This window comes from Entelurus aequoreus, linkage group LG06 (genome assembly GCF_033978785.1).
Source record: "Entelurus aequoreus isolate RoL-2023_Sb linkage group LG06, RoL_Eaeq_v1.1, whole genome shotgun sequence".
Taxonomy (NCBI): domain Eukaryota; kingdom Metazoa; phylum Chordata; class Actinopteri; order Syngnathiformes; family Syngnathidae; genus Entelurus; species Entelurus aequoreus.
Window position 1 is genome coordinate 37,301,275 of NC_084736.1, and position 18,224 is coordinate 37,319,498.

The window sequence follows — 18,224 nt, forward strand, 5'->3', positions numbered from 1 at the left end:
TGTGGGTAACCCCCCCCCCCTCTAGGGGAGACCGAAAGCAATGGATGTCGAGTGGGTCTGACATAATATTGTGAAAGTCCAGTCCACAGTGGATCCAACACATCAGCGAGAGTCCAGTCCATAGTGGGGCCAGCAGGAAACCGTCCCGAGCGGAGACGGGTCAGCAGCGCAGAGATGTTCCCAACCGATGCACAGGCTAGCGGTCCACCCGGGGTCCCGACTCTGGACAGCCAGCACTTCATCCATGGCCACCGGACCTGTGCAACTCCCCCTCCCCAAGGGAGAGGGGAGCAGAGGAGAGAAGAAAAGAAACGGCAGATCAACTGGTCTAAAAAGGGGGTCTATTTAAAGGCTAGAGTCTACAAATGAGTTTTAAGATGGGACTTAAATGCTTCTACTGAGGTAGCATCTCTAACTGTTACCGGGAGGGCATTCCATAGTACTGGAGCCCGAATAGAAAACGCTCTATAGCCCGCAGACTTTTTTTGGGCTCTGGGAATCACTAATAAGCCGGAGTTCTTTGAATGCAGATTTCTTGCCGGGACCTATGGTACAATACAATCGGCAAGATAGGCTGGAGCTAGACCGTGTAGTATTTTATACATAAGTAGTAAAACTTTAAAGTCACATCTTAAGTGCACAGGAAGCCAGTGCAGGTGAGCCAGTATAGGTGAAATATGATCAAACTTTCTTGTTCTTGCCAAAAGCCTAGCAGCCACATTTTGTACCAACTGTAATCTTTTAATGCTAGACATAGGGAGACCCAAAAATAATACGTTACAGTAATCGAGACGAGACGTAACGAACGCATGAATAATGATCTCAGCGTCGCTAGTGGACAAAATGGAACACATTTTTGCGATATTACGGAGATGAAAGAAGGCCGTTTTAGTAACACTCTTAATGTGTGACTCAAACGATAGAGTTGGGTCGAAGATAATACCCAGATTCTTTACCGAGTCGCCTTGTTTAATTGTTTGGTTGTCAAATGTTAAGGTGGTATTAATAAATAGGTGTCGGTGTCTAGCAGGACCGATAATCACAGTGTTTCCCACACATTCATTTATTTGTGGCGGCCCGCCACGAAGGAATTACGTCCGCCACAAATAGATTTTTTATTTATTTATTTATTTTTATTTATTTATTTTTGTCCTGTCCAGCTTCTCAGGCAAATCATATAGTTGATGTAGATGCCCATATAGGCTGTTCAGATTTACTTTACAAAAGAGAAGTGTAGGATACTTCTCTTGTTGCCTTATTTGTATTTGACCACTACTGTTTTCTGTTTATTTGTTACTGACTGTGGCAGGACACCTCTGCCTCTGTTTCACTTTATGTTGCTGATAAATAATATGGTTGTAGTAGTAGGCTAAAGTTAAATTATTTAGTATGCACTAATTAAAGGAGCTGAGCTTTAAGAGACATTTTAGCTTTTATATTTTATAAGATATATTTTTTGTAAGAACCACAATTAATAAATATATTTCAGTGAATAACTTATTGTTCAAATCTGTATATAAATATGTACATAAAGTGTTGTAATTATATTGTAAAATGGATGGATAGATGGATGGATGGACGTTTAAAACAAAACTGTTATTATTAATTAGTAAGCATACATTTTTTGAGCCTTTTTAGAGAAAATCATATCATTGTAGTAAATTATGCAAATTACTCGATGATGTCATGGTGACCACGCCAATAGCCACGCCCCCACCGCCACAGGTATCTTGGCAGTTTATGGGAAACACTGAATCAGCATTTCCGTTTTCTTAGCGTTGAGTTGCAAAAAGTTAGCGGACATCCATTGTTTGATTTCATTAAGACACGCCTCCAGCTGACTACAATCCGGCGTGTTGGTCAGCTTTAGGGGCATGTAGAGTTGGGTATCATCAGCATAAAAGTGAAAGCTAACACCGTATTTGCGTATGATGTCACCTACAGGCAGGGGTGCAAACTAACTTTTTGACCAACTCGCCAAGTGGCTAGTAGGTGAAAAAACATACTCGCCAACCATATTTTTTACTCGCCAAATGCCAAAACAAACTATTTCCTTTACCATTGTATTCCGCCATGTAGAAGTGTTCACGTCACATTAAAACCAATTCTACAACCAACCAGGGGCCACAGTATAGTATATAGAGTATATAGATTCTTTTTTTTACTATCCTATGAAACTAGAAGCAGGACGCATGATGCAGTGCAGATAAGATTTTAAAAGATCTGTATTCAATAAAATTTAAGTAATATACAAGTTTTACAGTGCATTGATTGCTACAAAGAATAAAGAAATAGTTAAATATTTTTCAACATTGTCTGGTCGACCTTTCTTGGCGATGGCGTGCGCATTTCGGAAAAGAAGCTTCATCTTCTGGGTGTTTACGTCCGAGAGTTTAGTGAGAACTTGCACCGAGGGCGCTTCATGGAGTGGGGCAGACTTGGCTTGCTTTATTTTCATATTTTTGTCGTGGTTGCGAGTGCCTTCATGTGATATTATACTTTCAACTTTCATCGAGGAGCAGCCCACAACAAAGTGACTCGCCTGACTTTTTTTGTCCTTTCCAAAAGTTGTGCACACAGTGCAAAACATGATGTTGTTCTTGACAGTCAGCCAGTCGCGTTTTTTCCCTGCATCGTCGTATAGCCACTTCGTCTGAAACTTTCTCCCCCCAGTTCCAGCGCTGGTCGGTTTGGGTTTCGCAGCATTCGCATCGCGACCCCCCTCCTCCTCCTCCTCCTCCTCCTCCTCCTCCGTCCGTGCCTTTTTAGCTATGGGTTTCAGGAAGCGCCACATAACGATAAGATTTATAGGCTTAAGGCTAGGAAGAATGATTGTTAGCTATTAAGACTCGAGTAACGTTACCGGTACACTCTGTGACTGTCGCCTGAGAGATATCCCTGTAGTGCGCGCTCTAAGCTAACTACTAGGCTAGCTAACTGCCGTCTCTTAGCAACTAGTCTACGGAACGTCGAACGTGACATCACAACAAATATGTGCTTGGTAAAATAATGATCTCCGTGTTGCTTTAGGTACCGGTAAGCGCTGCATTATTGCTGTTGTGAACCTCACTTTTTCAACTCGCCAGCGTGGCAAGTTAGGCAAATATTTTACTCGCCAAAGCTAAAAATAGCTCGCAAATGGCGACTGGCGAGTGTTAATTTGCACCCCTGCCTACAGGCAGCATGTAAATACTAAAGAGTGCAGGGCCAAGAACCGAACCCTGGGGAACTCCGCACGTTACCTTGACATAGTCCGAGGTCACATTGTTATGGGAGACGCACTGCATCCTGTCAGTAAGATAAGAGTTAAACCAAGACAAGGCTAAGTCTGACATACCAACACGTGTTTTGATACGCTCTAATAAAATATTATGATCGACGGTATCGAAAGCGGCGCTAAGATCAAGAAGCAGCAACATAGATGACGCATCAGCATCCATCGTTAGCAATAGATCATTAGTCATTTTTGCGAGGGCTTTCTCCGTAGAGTGATTTGCCCTGAAACCGGATTGAAAGGTTTCACAGAGATTGTTAGACACTAAGTGTTCATTTAGCTGCTGTGCAACAATTTTTTCGAGAATTTTCGAAATAAACGGAAGGTGGGAGACCGGTCGGTAGTTTACCATGAGGTCAGGATCGAGGTTAGGTCTTTTGAGCAGAGGATGAATAACTGCTTTTTTGAATGCTAGGGGAACAGTGCCGGAGGAAAGTGATAAGTTTATAATATTTAACACTGATGGACCAAATAATACAAACAGTCCCTTGATAAGTTTCCCAGGAAGTGGGTCAAGTAAACATGTTGTTTGTTTTATCCCGCTTACACGCCGTAATAATTCCTCTAATGTTATTTCATCAAAAATAGAGAGACTATTTTGGAGGGCGGTATCCGTCGTATATACAGTCGTATCTGTGTTAATAGAACCCAGTTGTAGCTGGGATGCGTTGTCTTTAATCTCCTTTCTAATGAGTTAAATTTTCCTATTAAAGAAATTCATAAAGTCATCTGCTGAGTGGGTGGAGCTACTGGGAGGAGTCCCTTGTTGGGTTAGCGATGCTACTGTACTAAACAGAAATTTAGGATCGTTTTTGTTGAGGCGGATGAGATTTGAGTAATATTTAGCTTTAGCTAAGGTAAGCATGCGTTTATAAATTATTAAACTATCACTCCATGCTTGATGGAAAACCTCATGTTTAGTCGCGCGCCATTTGCGTTCCAGCTTTCTACATGATAATTTATGAGCTCTAATTTCTTGTGTAAACCATAGGGTGCGCCTTTTAGGGACCCTTTTTTGCTTTAGCGGTGCTATACTATCAATGGTTTCGCGCAGGGCATCGTCAAAGTTGTTAGTGAGGTTATCAATAGAGCCGACATAATTTGGGAATGGTGCCATTACCAAAGGCAGTAGGCCAGCAAGAGTCATCGTTGTAGCAGCATTAATGTTGCGGCCGCTATAGCAGTTATTATTATTATTAGCTTGTTGACAATGAGTCAAAACTTCAAATTTTATAAGGTAATGATCGGACATTACTTTAGTATATGGAAGTATCATAATTTTGGAGGTGGTGACACCCCTGACAAGCACTAGATCTATCGTATTACCGTTGCGATGCGTGGGTTCATGTATTATTTGTGTAAGACCACAGCTATCAATTATGGTCTGGAGCGCCACGCACTGAGGATCCGATGGGGTATTCATATGGATATTAAAGTCCTCCATTATGATTATATTGTCGGCGTGCGTCACTAGATCAGCAACGAACTCTGAGAATTCACTGATAAAGTCTGAATAGGGCCCAGGGGGGCGGTAGATAACAGCCAGGTCGAGAGGTAGCGGTGTGACAGACCTCATAGTAAGCACCTCAAACGATTTATATTTATTATTTCAATCAATCAATCAATCAATGTTTATTTATATAGCCCTAAATCACAAGTGTCTCAAAGGGCTGTACAAGCCACAACGACATCCTCGGTACAGAGCCCACATACGGGCAAGGAAAAACTCACCCCAGTGGGACGTCGGTGAATGACTATGAGAAACCTTGGAGAGGACCGCATATGTGGGTAACCCCCCCCCTCTAGGGGAGACCGAAAGCAACGGATGTCGAGTGGGTCTGACATAACATTGTGAAAGTCCAGTCCACAGTGGATCCAACACATCAGCGGGAGTCCAGTCCACAGCGGGGCCAATAGGAAACCATCCCGAGCGGAGACGGGTCAGCAGCGCAGAGATGTCCCCAACCGATGCACAGGCTAGTGGTCCACCCGGGGTCCCGGCTCTGGACAGCCAGCACTTCATCCATGGCCACCGGACCTATGCAACTCCCCCTCGCAAGGGACAGGGGAGAAGAGGAGAGAAGAAAAGAAACGGCAGATCAACTGGTCTAAAAAAGGGGGGGTCTATTTAAAGGCTAGATTATACAAATGAGTTTTAAGATGGGACTTAAATGCTTCTACTGAGGTAGCATCTCTAACTGTTACCGGGAGGGCATTCCAGAGTACTGGAGCCCGAATAGAAAACGCTCTATAGCCCGCAGACTTTTTTTTGGCTCTGGGAATCACTAATAAGCCGGAGTTCTTTGAACGCAGATTTCTTGTCGGGACATATGGTACAATACAATCGGCGAGATAGGCTGGAGCTAAACCGTGTAATATTTTATACGTAAGTAGTAAAACCTTAAAGTCGCATCTTAAGTGCACAGGAAGCCAGTGCAAGTGAGCCAGTATAGGCGTAATATGATCAAACTTTCTTGTTTTTGTCAAAAGCCTTGCAGCCGCATTTTGTACCAACTGTAATCTTTTAATGCTAGACATAGGGAGGCCCGAAAATAATACGTTACAGTAATCGAGACGAGACGTAACGAACGCATGAATAATGATCTCAGCGTCGCTAGTGGACAAGATGGAACGAATTTTAGCGATATTACGGAGATGAAAGAAGGCCGTTTTAGTAACACTCTTAATGTGTGACTCAAACGAGAGAGTTGGGTCGAAGATAATACCCAGATTCTTTACCGAGTCTCCTTGTTTAATTGTTTGGTTGTCAAATGTTAAGGTGGTATTATTAAATAGATGTTGGTGTCTAGCAGGACCGATAATCAGCATTTCCGTTTTCTTAGCGTTGAGTTGCAAAAAGTTAGCGGACATCCATTGTTTAATTTCATTAAGACACGCCTCCAGCTGACTACAGTCCGGCGTGTTGGTCAGCTTTAGGGGCATGTAGAGTTGAGTGTCATCAGCATAACAGTGAAAGCTAACACCGTACTTGCGTATGATGTCACCCAGCGGCAGCATGTAAATACTAAAGAGTGCAGGGCCAAGAACCGAACCCTGGGGAACTCCGCACGTTACCTTGACATAGTCCGAGGTCACATTGTTATGGGAGACGCACTGCATCCTGTCAGTAAGATAAGAGTTAAACCAAGACAAGGCTAAGTCTGACATACCAATACGTGTTTTGATACGCTCTAATAAGATATTATGATCGACGGTATCGAAAGCGGCGCTAAGATCAAGAAGCAGCAACATAGATGACGCATCAGAATCCATCGTTAGCAATAGATCATTAGTCATTTTTGCGAGGGCTGTCTCCGTAGAGTGATTTGCCCTGAAACCGGATTGAAAAGGTTCACAGAGATTGTTAGTCACTAAGTGTTCATTTAGCTGCTGTGCAACAGTTTTTTCGAGAATTTTGGAAATAAACGGAAGGTGGGAGACCGGTCGGTAGTTTACCATGAGGTCAGGATCGAGGTTAGGTCTTTTGAGCAGAGGATGAATAACCGCTTTTTTGAATGCTAGGGGAACAGTGCCGGAGGAAAGTGATAAGTTTATAATATTTAACACTGATGGACCTAATAATACAAACAGTTCCTTGATAAGTTTCCCAGGAAGTGGGTCAAGTAAACATGTTGTTTGTTTTATCCCACTTACACGCTGTAATAATTCCTCTAATGTTATTTCATCAAAAATAGAGAGACTATTTTGGAGGGCAGTGTCCGTCGTATATACAGTCGTATTTGTGTTAATAGAGCCCAGTTGTAGCTGGGATGCGTTGTCTTTAATCTCCTTTCTAATGAGTTCAATTTTCTTATTAAAGAAATTCATAAAATCATCTGCCGAGTGGGTGGAGCTACTGGGAGGAGTCCCTTGTTGGGTTAGCGATGCTACTGTACTAAACAGAAATTTAGGATCGTTTTTGTTGAGGCGGATGAGATTTGAGTAGTATTTAGCTTTAGCTAAGGTAAGCATGCGTTTATAAGTTATTAAACTATCACTCCATGCTTGATGGAAAACCTCAAGTTTAGTCGCGCGCCATTTGCGTTCCAGTTTTCTACATGATAATTTATGAGCTCTAATTTCTTCTGTAAACCATGGGGTGCGCCTTTTAGGGGCCCTTTTTTGCTTTAGCGGTGCTATACTATCAATAATTTCGCGCAAGGCATCGTCAAAGTTGTTAGTGAGTTTATCAATAGAGCCGACATAATTTGGGAATGGTGCTATTACCGAAGGCAGTAGGTCAGCAAGAGTCATCGTTGTGGCAGCATTAATGTTGCGGCCGCTATAGCAGTTATTATTATTATTAGCTTGTTGACAAAGAGTCAAAACTTCAAATTTTATAAGGTAATGATCGGACATTACTTTAGTATATGGAAGTATCATAACTTTGGAGGTGGTGACACCCCTGACAAGCACTAGATCTATTGTATTACCGTTGCGATGCGTGGGTTCATGTATTATTTGTGTAAGACCACAGCTATCAATTATGGTTTGGAGCGCCACGCACTGAGGGTCCGATGGGGTATTCATATGGATATTAAAGTCCCCCATTATGATTATATTGTCGGCGTGCGTCACTAGATCAGCAACGAACTCTGAGAATTCACTGATAAAGTCCGAATAGGGCCCAGGGGGGCGGTAGATAACAGCCAGGTAGAGAGGCAGCGGTGTGACAGACCTCATAGTAAGCACCTCAAACGATTTATATTTATTATTTAGGTTAGGGGTAAGGTTAAAGTTTTCATTGTATATTAGTGCGACACCCCCTCCCCTTTTAAGAGAACGGGCAACATGTTGGTTATTTATGCGTCATATAACGTACACTTATTCAGCCTGTTGTTCACTATTCTTTCTTTATTTTAAATTGCCTTTCAAATGTCTATTCTTGGTGTTGGATTTCATCTAATAAATTTCCCCTAAAAATGCGACTTATACTCCAGTGCGACTTATGTATGTTTTTTTCCTTCTTTATTATGCATTTTCGGCAGGTGCAACTTATACTCCGAAAAATACGGTAATTAGTGCCGTTCAACCCTAGTAGCATCTTTATTCCTCTTCCTCCAGTGATGACGATGCTTGTAAAAACACTTTCACTGCTGTGTGTGTTAGCCGCTAGTGAGAATGCTACACTGCGTGGAGATCACGATTGTTTGCTGTCAGAATTGCAAGACACAGAGAGAATGTACGTGAGAGCCTTGAAGAAGAGCGCTTGATTTGCTCACCCTAACCCACAATATGGGTAATCCCGCCTCATTGGAACTTTATTTTTGTTTTATCGTTTATCAGAGCTATTTTGTAATGTTTGGATGTATCAGTATGATTTGTATTGAGTATATTATCTTTTGTATGTTTATCCTAGGTGCTTCTTATATGTATTCTGGATACTAAATAACCGAATATGGGTTATACTTGTATAGCGCTTTTCTACCTTCAAGGTACTCAAAGCACTTTGACAATATTTCCACATTCACCCATTCACACACACATTCACACACTGATGGAGGGAGCTGCCATGCAAGGCGCTACCAGCACCCATCAGGAGCAAGGGTGAAGTGTCTTGCCCAAGGACGCAACGGACGTGACTAGGATGGTAGAAGGTGGGGATTGAACCCCAGTAACCAGCAACCCTCCGATTGCTGGCACGGCCACTCTACCAACTTCGCCACGCCGTCCTTAAGGTAAATCCTTACTAGTAGCCAAACATGAGAGCTTCTTTAGTTTTTTTCCTCTCCGTAATTCCTTTCATGTAAGTGTTAAGATGTTTAGTCGCTTTTTTTCCCAGAACTTTCTCTTTAAACTCTACACTAAACCTCAGCTTTACAGATGCCATGTGTGCCCTGCAGGCAGTGACACATGGTGCTATGAGTCATAGAGGAAATTACAGGCACTAGTAGTTTTTCAAAGGAGGAACTTTTTTCTTTCGAGGTGTGTTGTTGGTTTTTCTGCATGGACGATACACAGACACACACCATTGATTAAGGCGCGGTGAAGACTACTATTTACAGAAATTCAGTACAGTATTTGTTTAAAATATGTGCCAGCTCGTTAGACAATAATGGCCCTTGAGTCATTTTCAGTCAATCCATGCATTCATAGATCCCAAGGGTTCTTCACACTTTTGACCTCAACCACCAACTTTTACACTACAGAAGGCCTCAAATATTAACACTGAATTAGTAATGTTGATAATATAACACCATGTGTTCATCACAAAGAATATTAGATAATTAACCTTAGGATTAGATCAGGCTGATTAGACAAATACAGACTAATTAAATACACTGCATAACAAATCACCAAAAATGATTCCCGGGCGCAGCCACCGCTGCTGCCCACTGCTGCCCACTGCTGCCCACTGCTCCCCTCATCTCCCAGGGGGTGAACAAGGGGATGGGTCAAATACAGAGGACACATTTCACCACACCTAGTGTGTGTGTGACAATCATTGGTACTTTAACTTTAACTTAAATAACTGATGAAAAATGAATGTACATACAATTATGTTGTTCTGAAATAAACAAACTAAATTAATAATGCATTTTTTGTAACTAAACTGTCAATAAAATGTAAGTGTGACTGAAAATACAGTTTCACCACTTTAGTCATTATTTGTGCGCTTAAGAAACTTCTCTATGACTTTAGTTTCCGATTTGTTGGTTTGAGATTGTCATTACTGCCACAAGTGGTGGAAAAGTGTATTACAACACAGTACCACTGTGGCCCATATGGACCACAGCTGAGAAACATGTATTTTTGGCGGCCCAACAATGGGCCCCAGCCCTATGGTTAAACAATTATATCCTATAAAACAGGGGTGCCCAAACTTTTTCCACTGAGGGCCACAGACTGACAAATCAGAGGAGGCGAGGGCCATTTTGGTAGTTTTCACCTTCAAAACCAGTCCAGTATAGGTTATTTCCCCCCAAAAAACTAGAGAATGCAATTTCGATAGACATTCCGTGTGAACGCTGAAGAGCTAAAGGCGAACTGAAATGCTAACAGTTAGCCCGCTTGCCAGATAGCGTCAGGTAAGAAAAAAAACACGAGCAAAATGAACTAATTAAAAGCTAGCTTGCTAACAGTACTATGGTAACATGCTTCCAGTTAACATTAGTGAAATACCAAAATATATGACACAGAGGTGTATACCTGCTAAATTGGCTTAGGGGCGGCATGGCGTAGTGGGTAGAGCACCCGTGTCAGAAACCTGAGGGTTGCAGGTTCGCTCCCCGCCTCTTACCATGCCGTTGTGTCCTTGGGCAGGACACTTCACCCTTGCCCCCGGTGCCACTCACACCGGTGAAAGAATGTTGAATGAATGATAGGTGGTGGTCGGAGGGGCCGTAGGCGCAAATTGGCAGCCACGCTTCCGTCAGTCTACCCCAGGGCAGCTGTGGCTACGAAAGTAGCTTACCACCACCAGGTGTGAATAAATGATGGGTTTTTAACATGTAAAGCGACTTTGGGTACTTAGAAAAGCGCTATATAAAATCCCGGGTATTATTAAAAAAACTAGCGTGCTAATGTTAGCATGTTAAAACGCTAACTGTAACATCCGTCAAGTACAAAAATGTGGTGTGTACCTGAAAAATGCTAACATTGGCATAAATCAAGTACCAAAATATGACTAAGGTGTATATCTACAAAATTAGCTAAAATAAATTTAGCATGCTAACAGTTATCTTGCGTCAATTAACACAATATTTGACGCTGAGGTGTAAACCTGCAAATTTAGCAAAAAAAGCTAGCTTGCGTATATTAGAGCAGGGATGTAAGGCATGCGGCCAGCGGGCCGTATCAGGCCCGTGAAACTGAGCTACTACCGTGTGGAACAATTTCCCTTGTGGATCAATAAAGTTTGTCTAAGTCTAAGTAAACAGGTTCAATCTGCTCCGAGAGATGAGTTTGCTAAACGTAAAATTGAGCTGCATTTTTAAATTAAATAAACTGCTATTCTAAATGTGTCCACTGGATGTCGCAATAGCAATTCTGTTAGGCAAACAAATAGTTTCTAGCAAGTATACCAAGCAAGAGGTACACGGTAACATCTAACAGTAAAAGAAAGAATTGGTAAGTCCACTTCCAATGCTGCACATTTATATAGTGATTGTCTTCTCTGCTCATTTAAAGAAAGTCAACAGTGGAAATGACACATAGAAGAGTTTTTATTTATGCTTGATTCAGTTTTTTATTCAATGCTAGATGGGCTCTGACTTAAAGAGGAATTGCTTTGTAGAAACACTGAGATGAAGTCTAAGTTCATTGTTCATGGTGTTTTTCCTAACTTGAAGTGTTTTGTCAAGAAGATTATTTGTGAACTAGGGTTGTCTCCATACCAATATTTTGGTACCAGTACAAAAATGTATTTTGATACTTTGATACTTTTCTAAATAAAGGGTACCACACAAAACAGTATTATTGACTTTGTTTGAACAAAAAATGTTAGGCTACATGAAACATATGTTTATTATTGTAATTTAGTCCTTAAATAAAATAGTGAACATACTAGACAACTTGTCTTTTAGTAGTAAGTAAACAAACAAAGACTCCTAATTAGTCTGCTGACGTATGCAGTAACATATTGTGTCATTTATCATTCTATTATTTTGTCTACATTATGAGGGACAAACTGTAAAAAATTATTATTAATCCACTTGTTCATTTACTGTTAATATCTGTCTATTTTCTGTTTTAACATGTTCTATCTACACTTCTGTTAAAATGTAATAATCACTTATTCTTCTCTTCTTTGATATTTTACATTAGTTTTGGGCGATACCACACATTTAGGTATCGATCCGATACCAAGTAGTTACAGGATCATACATTGGTCATATTCAAAGTCCTCATGTGTCCAGGGACATATTTACTGACTTTATAAACATAATACGAATGAAAAAAAAACGAAAAAAGATTTTGTGACGATAAAAAATATTCATGTAATCATAGTAGTATCGACTACATATGCTCTTGTACTTGGTATCATTACAGTGGATGTCAGGTGTAGATCCATCCATTGCATTTGTTTACATTGTGACGCCGGTGAGCTATTGTATCCTACGGTGTGTAGTGAAGCATGTTTAGCTAGTCCTCGTCCTCCAGTGATAATGATACTTGCAAGAAACTCACTTTATTTGTCGCCACGGAGGCCAGGATGAGTGATTTAGAAGTAGCTAAAACACTGTGGATGGATGTTAGCCGCTAGCTAGCTAGCCATGCCTTAAATCACCTCTTCCTGAGGGTGTTTCAGTGTTATAACTAGGGATGATGTTTGAAACCGGTTCTCCCGGTTGTTCGATAAGAAAAGAACCGATTGTATGGACTCAAATCCCTTTTTGAGAACCGGTTCCCGTTATCGAGGCCACTATAGTAAAGAAAAAGAGTTGGTTCTTTATTCGAATCCCTGGGAACGAATCCCGTCCCACAGGAAAAGCCCTGTGGGACATCACAGGAAATGACATAGTTCAGTCTAATGACTGAGCTACGTCATTTCCTGTGATGTCACACAAGCAGCAAAAATAATGGACTGGAAAAAACGCCTCAAGGCATGACTTCATTATACAAAAAAATACGACTAGTAAACGGCAATATGCAATTATTGCCAGGCTTCGCTCTCATGTAAGGGGGGGAAGTACAAAAAGCGTGTTGAAACATTTTCAGGCTGCACATAACCTGAACGTTCGAGAACCGTGTCGTGTCTTTGACACGTGGAGAAGCAGCGACAGAGATGACGAAGCAAGCCCCTCTTCTTCTGCTTCAAACCTGCAGCCCCATTTCCAGTGATAGTGGTGGTGAGTAACTAACGTTAACTCTTTCCGGTTAATTTCCATATTTGCTCACTTGTAGACTTTAGGCTAAAGTAAGGTTACCTCCTATGTCAACCAGGACTGCAGTAATGTTAGCTAGACTAACGTTACCCAAGCATAGTCAGTGGCTAACGGTAACGTTAACGTTAGCTTTTTTGTATGTGTCTGATAATGTTAATGTTATCTTGTAGCCTACACCACTCCAGAGTTTGCAGGTCTGTCTAATAAACTAGTGCTTTCTTTCTTTCTTTAGTTTATTTCGTGCATGAACACACTTACAGCATAACACATCAGTTTCATATCATTTCACTTTACATCATGTCCGAAAAGGGGTAGGAAGAAGTAAAACTTATTTAATCCTACCCCTTTCCCACTTCAGAGCGTTTACAAATATATACATCATTTACTGACCTTTTTATAATAAAATAACATCTGTGAATTAGTATATACAACAGTTGTGTAATATGTAATTAATTAATTCAGTCATTATTAATATACTGAGATGAAGAATATCTTATTTTCAATAAGGTTGAAAGTATTTCTCATAATTCTTCTTTTTACTTTGTAAGCACTATTAATTTGAACAACCTCTTAAAGTGGATCATATCAGTACAATGTTTAACTTCATTACTTAATCCAGTCCATCATTTAATCCCACATACTAATGCTAAAGACTTAATAACAGACACCCTAGTCTTCACATTCAGCTAATTTCCCCCCCTAAATCTATGCTGTGTCTGTCCCTCATTTTCCCTCCAGGACAAGGACGTGCAGTCATTCCTGGAGGAGGCCACACTGATGGACCCCAGAAGGTTTAGATACAGACTGGAGGAGGATGTCGTCAAACCTATCTGTGTGTCCAAGCTAGTTCCACGCCAAGTGAACGTGTTTTTTCCACCGTTGGCGACACGATTAGCGAAGACTTGATCCTGAAAAAGCAGACATGCTAATTATTTGGAAGAAGAATTGTTGATTGATGACTGTGGTGTTCTTAGGGTCATAGTGTGCGTAGTTAGTATGTTCCAATAGCAGCAGAAGTGCACTTTTTGGAGAGCTGTGTTTTCAGTTTTGTGCCCAAGGGACTGATTTTATTTAACACAATATTATTATTTATACGCCTATAGTGATCACAGAGACAGGTTGTTTTTGTGTTACTGTACATATTTGTTTTTCTGAAAACTCCCACTTAATATACTTTGGGTAACAACAGTCAATATTTATTTATTTTATTTTATTTTTTTAGGGGGGTAACAACAGTCAATATTTATTTATTTATTTTATTTTTTTCTTATAAAATAAAAGTGAGCTTTTGTTAAACCAAATATTGTGTGTTTTTTTCCATATACAACAACCTATCTGGACTCGATAAGACAATCGATAAGGAATCGGTTCGATAAGAGGATTCGATAATGGGCTCGAACTCGATAATTTATTATAAAACATCATCCCTAGTTATAACTTCACCTTTATCTTTACTTTTTACACCAACATGCGTCCATTCTCCCTTTTCTGTCTACACACTGTGTCTGCTTGTAAGTACTCTGTGTGCGTGCGCTGCCGAACATGCTCCTCTGCTTGTAAACCCAGCAATGTCACGACAAGACAACGCGCCGTCATGCCCGGCAACCGGTACTTTTCAAACAGAGTATAGTACCGTTTTTGATTCATTAGTACCGCCATACTATACTAGTACTGGTATACCGTACAACCCTATTTGTGACATGTACATTTTCAGAATGTGCTCGTTCTATTTTGGGTCAAAGTAAAACAAAGAAAACAATCTGAAGTCGTCTTTATTTTTAAGTTATTATGTCATTATTTTACGTGTTCGGCCCACATAGGTGTAGATTTTCCGCCATGCGGCCCCTGAGCTAAGTTGAGTTTGAGATCCCTGTATTAGAATGGTGACGATAAAAAAATTAGCTACAGGCCACACTTATGACACACCTGCTATACAAGCTGTATATCCAAGTTTTGTTTCTACACTATTGCTCTTGAAAAGATACACTGTAATACAAATGAGTGTTAAAATGTGAGGTGTGTACTTACCTGGGTCCGATGCTGCACGTGTAGAGAGGACATGTGCATGGTTGTCACATCTGAGAGGAACCCTACTTCTCATGCAGATGCTAACAGACTGACATTGTCATTTCAGGATTCCTTTCAAGATTGGACAGCCAAAGAAGCAGATTGTCTCTAAAACTGTAAGTAGCCAAAAGCAGGGACCGTAGTAAATGTTGAAGGTACTAACTTGCAAGAGTGGTGTCAATGATAGCTCACACATTGTAGTGGATGTGTTAGACCAGTGGTCCCCAACCACCGGGCCGCGGACCGGTACCGGGCCGCAGAAGAAATTAAAAAAATATATATATATATTTTTTTTTTAAATAAATTAAATCAACACAAAAAACACAATATATACATTATATATCAATATAGATCAATACAGTCTGCAGGGATACAGTCCGTAAGCACACATGATTGTATTTCTTTATGAAAAAAATAAAAATAATAATACCCCGCCCCCCCGGTCCGTGGGACAAATTTTCAAGCGTTGAACGGTCCGCAGCTACAAAAAGGTTGGGGACCACTGTGTTAGACCATCCTTTTCATTGAGGGCCACATCGCAGTTATGGTTGCCCTCAAAGGGCCGTGTTTAACCATGAGTAATAAATGAATGTACATGTGTATATACGTATATATAATACATTAACAATATATATTCTTACATAAGTTGCAAACATTTTTTAAATTTTACTTTAAAAACTGGCAGCTCAGTCACCAGAATTTTACAGTAAAAGCAGTGTTTTTTTTACAGCATGTGAAAAAATGGAATGGAGAAACAATACCACTGTTATCAGCAGTAAAATTCAAGCAACAGAGCTGACATTTTTTTTTACTGTAAAATCTTGTTGTTTTAATGTTATTTTTGTTTGTTATTTAATGTTTTAGTGTCTTACTGTACATGGAAAAAAACAGTACTAAGGTTGATTTTACGGTAAAAAATATATTGTCAATTTTACAGTCTACAATTTGATTGATAATTTGTTTTGAAATCATAAGTCAAGCAGATTTTTAGGTACAGTATTTATCTTTATTTTAACAAAAATACTTTTGGAGTACATAACATAATATTTTGATTTTGATAATATTGCATTTGAAAAAATCTGCAATTGCATGCAGTACATGGTTTTTAATGTCAAAAGGGAAAGAACAAATATTAATATGAAGTAAGAAAAGATTAAGCATTGTATTAATGCATATTATTTCCAGGCTTTCGCGGCCACATAAAATAATGTGGCGGGACAAGTTTGACACCTGTGTGTTAGAACATGTAAACATGCAGAGGTGTAATAGACCTTTGGCCCAACTGACCGCTTGCTGTGGGTAATCAGGAAGAGGCTTTGTAAATGGGACACAGATGACACTGTCGTTTAAACCCTTCAACTCTAATGACCGCCAGTATGGAAGCCATGTAGCCTGCCAGCAGATGATAGGCTTCATCTACAAAACCAAGACAATATTTACATTTTTGTCAACCTTTAAGGCTCTCCTCAACCTGAAAGAGTCTCAGTCATAAAAATTGTATTTTTTTAATGCAATACTCAAATCTGTAGAGCAACTTCAGGTCTGTCAGTAAATAGTTTTTTTTTTTTTAATGATTTATGTCCTTTTTGTCAAAACCCTGTTTTTATAAGGCAAAACAAAATGCGCAATATTTTTGCCCTAAAATATTTCAAAGTGGAATTTTTGATGTGAAGTAATTTGAGTCTTGAATAGGTCAATGGTTCATAACAACATTGATTAATTCATTAATTCATTATAATTGTTTTGAGCACAATAGTTTTTTCTAACCCCACTAAAATGATTGGGGATCCAAAATGGCCCCACTTATAAAAATATAAAAAATAAGTCACACATTTTTTAAGGTTTTTTGGTCAATGAGATCTATCCGTTAGTTATAAGTTTTAATTATTTTGTATTATGCCCTTTTTGTCAAAGTAAACTTAGTTTTTTATATGGCAAACACACAAAATATGCAATAATTTCCCCTAGAAATATTTCAAAGTGGAATATTTGATATGAAGTAATTGGTGCCTAAAATAGGTCAATAATTCATAACATTGATTTTATTCCAATATTATTTTTTTCGAGCAATTACATTTTTTTTTTAAACCCACATTTATATCAAAAGTAGCCCCTCTTATAAAAGTGTCAAAAAGAAGTCATATATTTTTTAAGTCTCTAGATCAGATGTATCCATCGATTAAAGGTTTGAATTATTTTTAATGTTTTTTTTAATGTTTGTTTTACGCCCTTTTTGTCAAAGTAAACTTTGGCAAAAACACAAACTATGCAATAATTTCGCCCTAAAATATTTCAAAGTGGAATATTTAATGTGAAGTAATTGGTGCCTTAAATAGGTCAATAATTCATAACATTGATTTTGATTCATTATTATTTTATGAGCAATGACAGTTTTTATTTTAAATCCCACATTTATATCAAAAGTGGCCCCTCTTATAAAAGTGTCAAAAATAAGTCATATATTTTTTAAAGTCTCTAGATCAGATATACCCGCCAATTATACGTTTTAATTATATTTATGTTTTTTTATGTTTGTTTTATGCCCTTTTTGTCAAAGTAAACTTAGGCAAAAACACAAAACATGCAATAATTTCCCTCAAAAATATTTCAGGTGGAATATCTGATGTGAAGTAATTGGAGCCTTGAATAGGTGAATGACTCATAACAACATTGATTCATTATTATTTTTTTGAGCATTACAGTTTTTTCTAACCCCACTAAAATGATTGGGGATCCAAAATGGCCCCACTTATAAAAATGTTAAAAATAAGTCACACATTTTTAAAACATTTTTTGGTCAATCAGATCTAGCCGTTTATTATAAGTTTTAAATATTTTGTTTTATGCCCTTTTTGTCAAATTAAACTTAGTTTTTTATATGGCAAACACACAAAATATGCAATAATTTCCCCGAAAAAAATGTCACAGTGGAATATTTGATGTGAAATAATTGGAGCCTTAAATAGGTCAATAATTCATAACAACATTGATTTTTTTCTAATATAATTTTTTCGAGCAATTAATTTTTTTTTTAAAGGCCTACTGAAACTCTCTAC

The 18,224-nt window shown here is 39.2% G+C and overlaps 1 protein-coding gene across 2 annotated transcripts in view; it reads left to right on the plus strand.

Moving 5' to 3' along the window:
- bin3 (bridging integrator 3) overlaps positions 1-18,224 on the plus strand; it is a 455,445-nt gene that overhangs the window by 34,310 nt on the left and 402,911 nt on the right. For both annotated transcript variants that reach the window (XM_062049501.1, XM_062049503.1), the window contains exon 2: positions 15,236-15,284. In XM_062049501.1, coding sequence (XP_061905485.1) covers positions 15,236-15,284 — 49 coding nt within the window. The remainder of the gene's footprint in view (positions 1-15,235; positions 15,285-18,224) is intronic.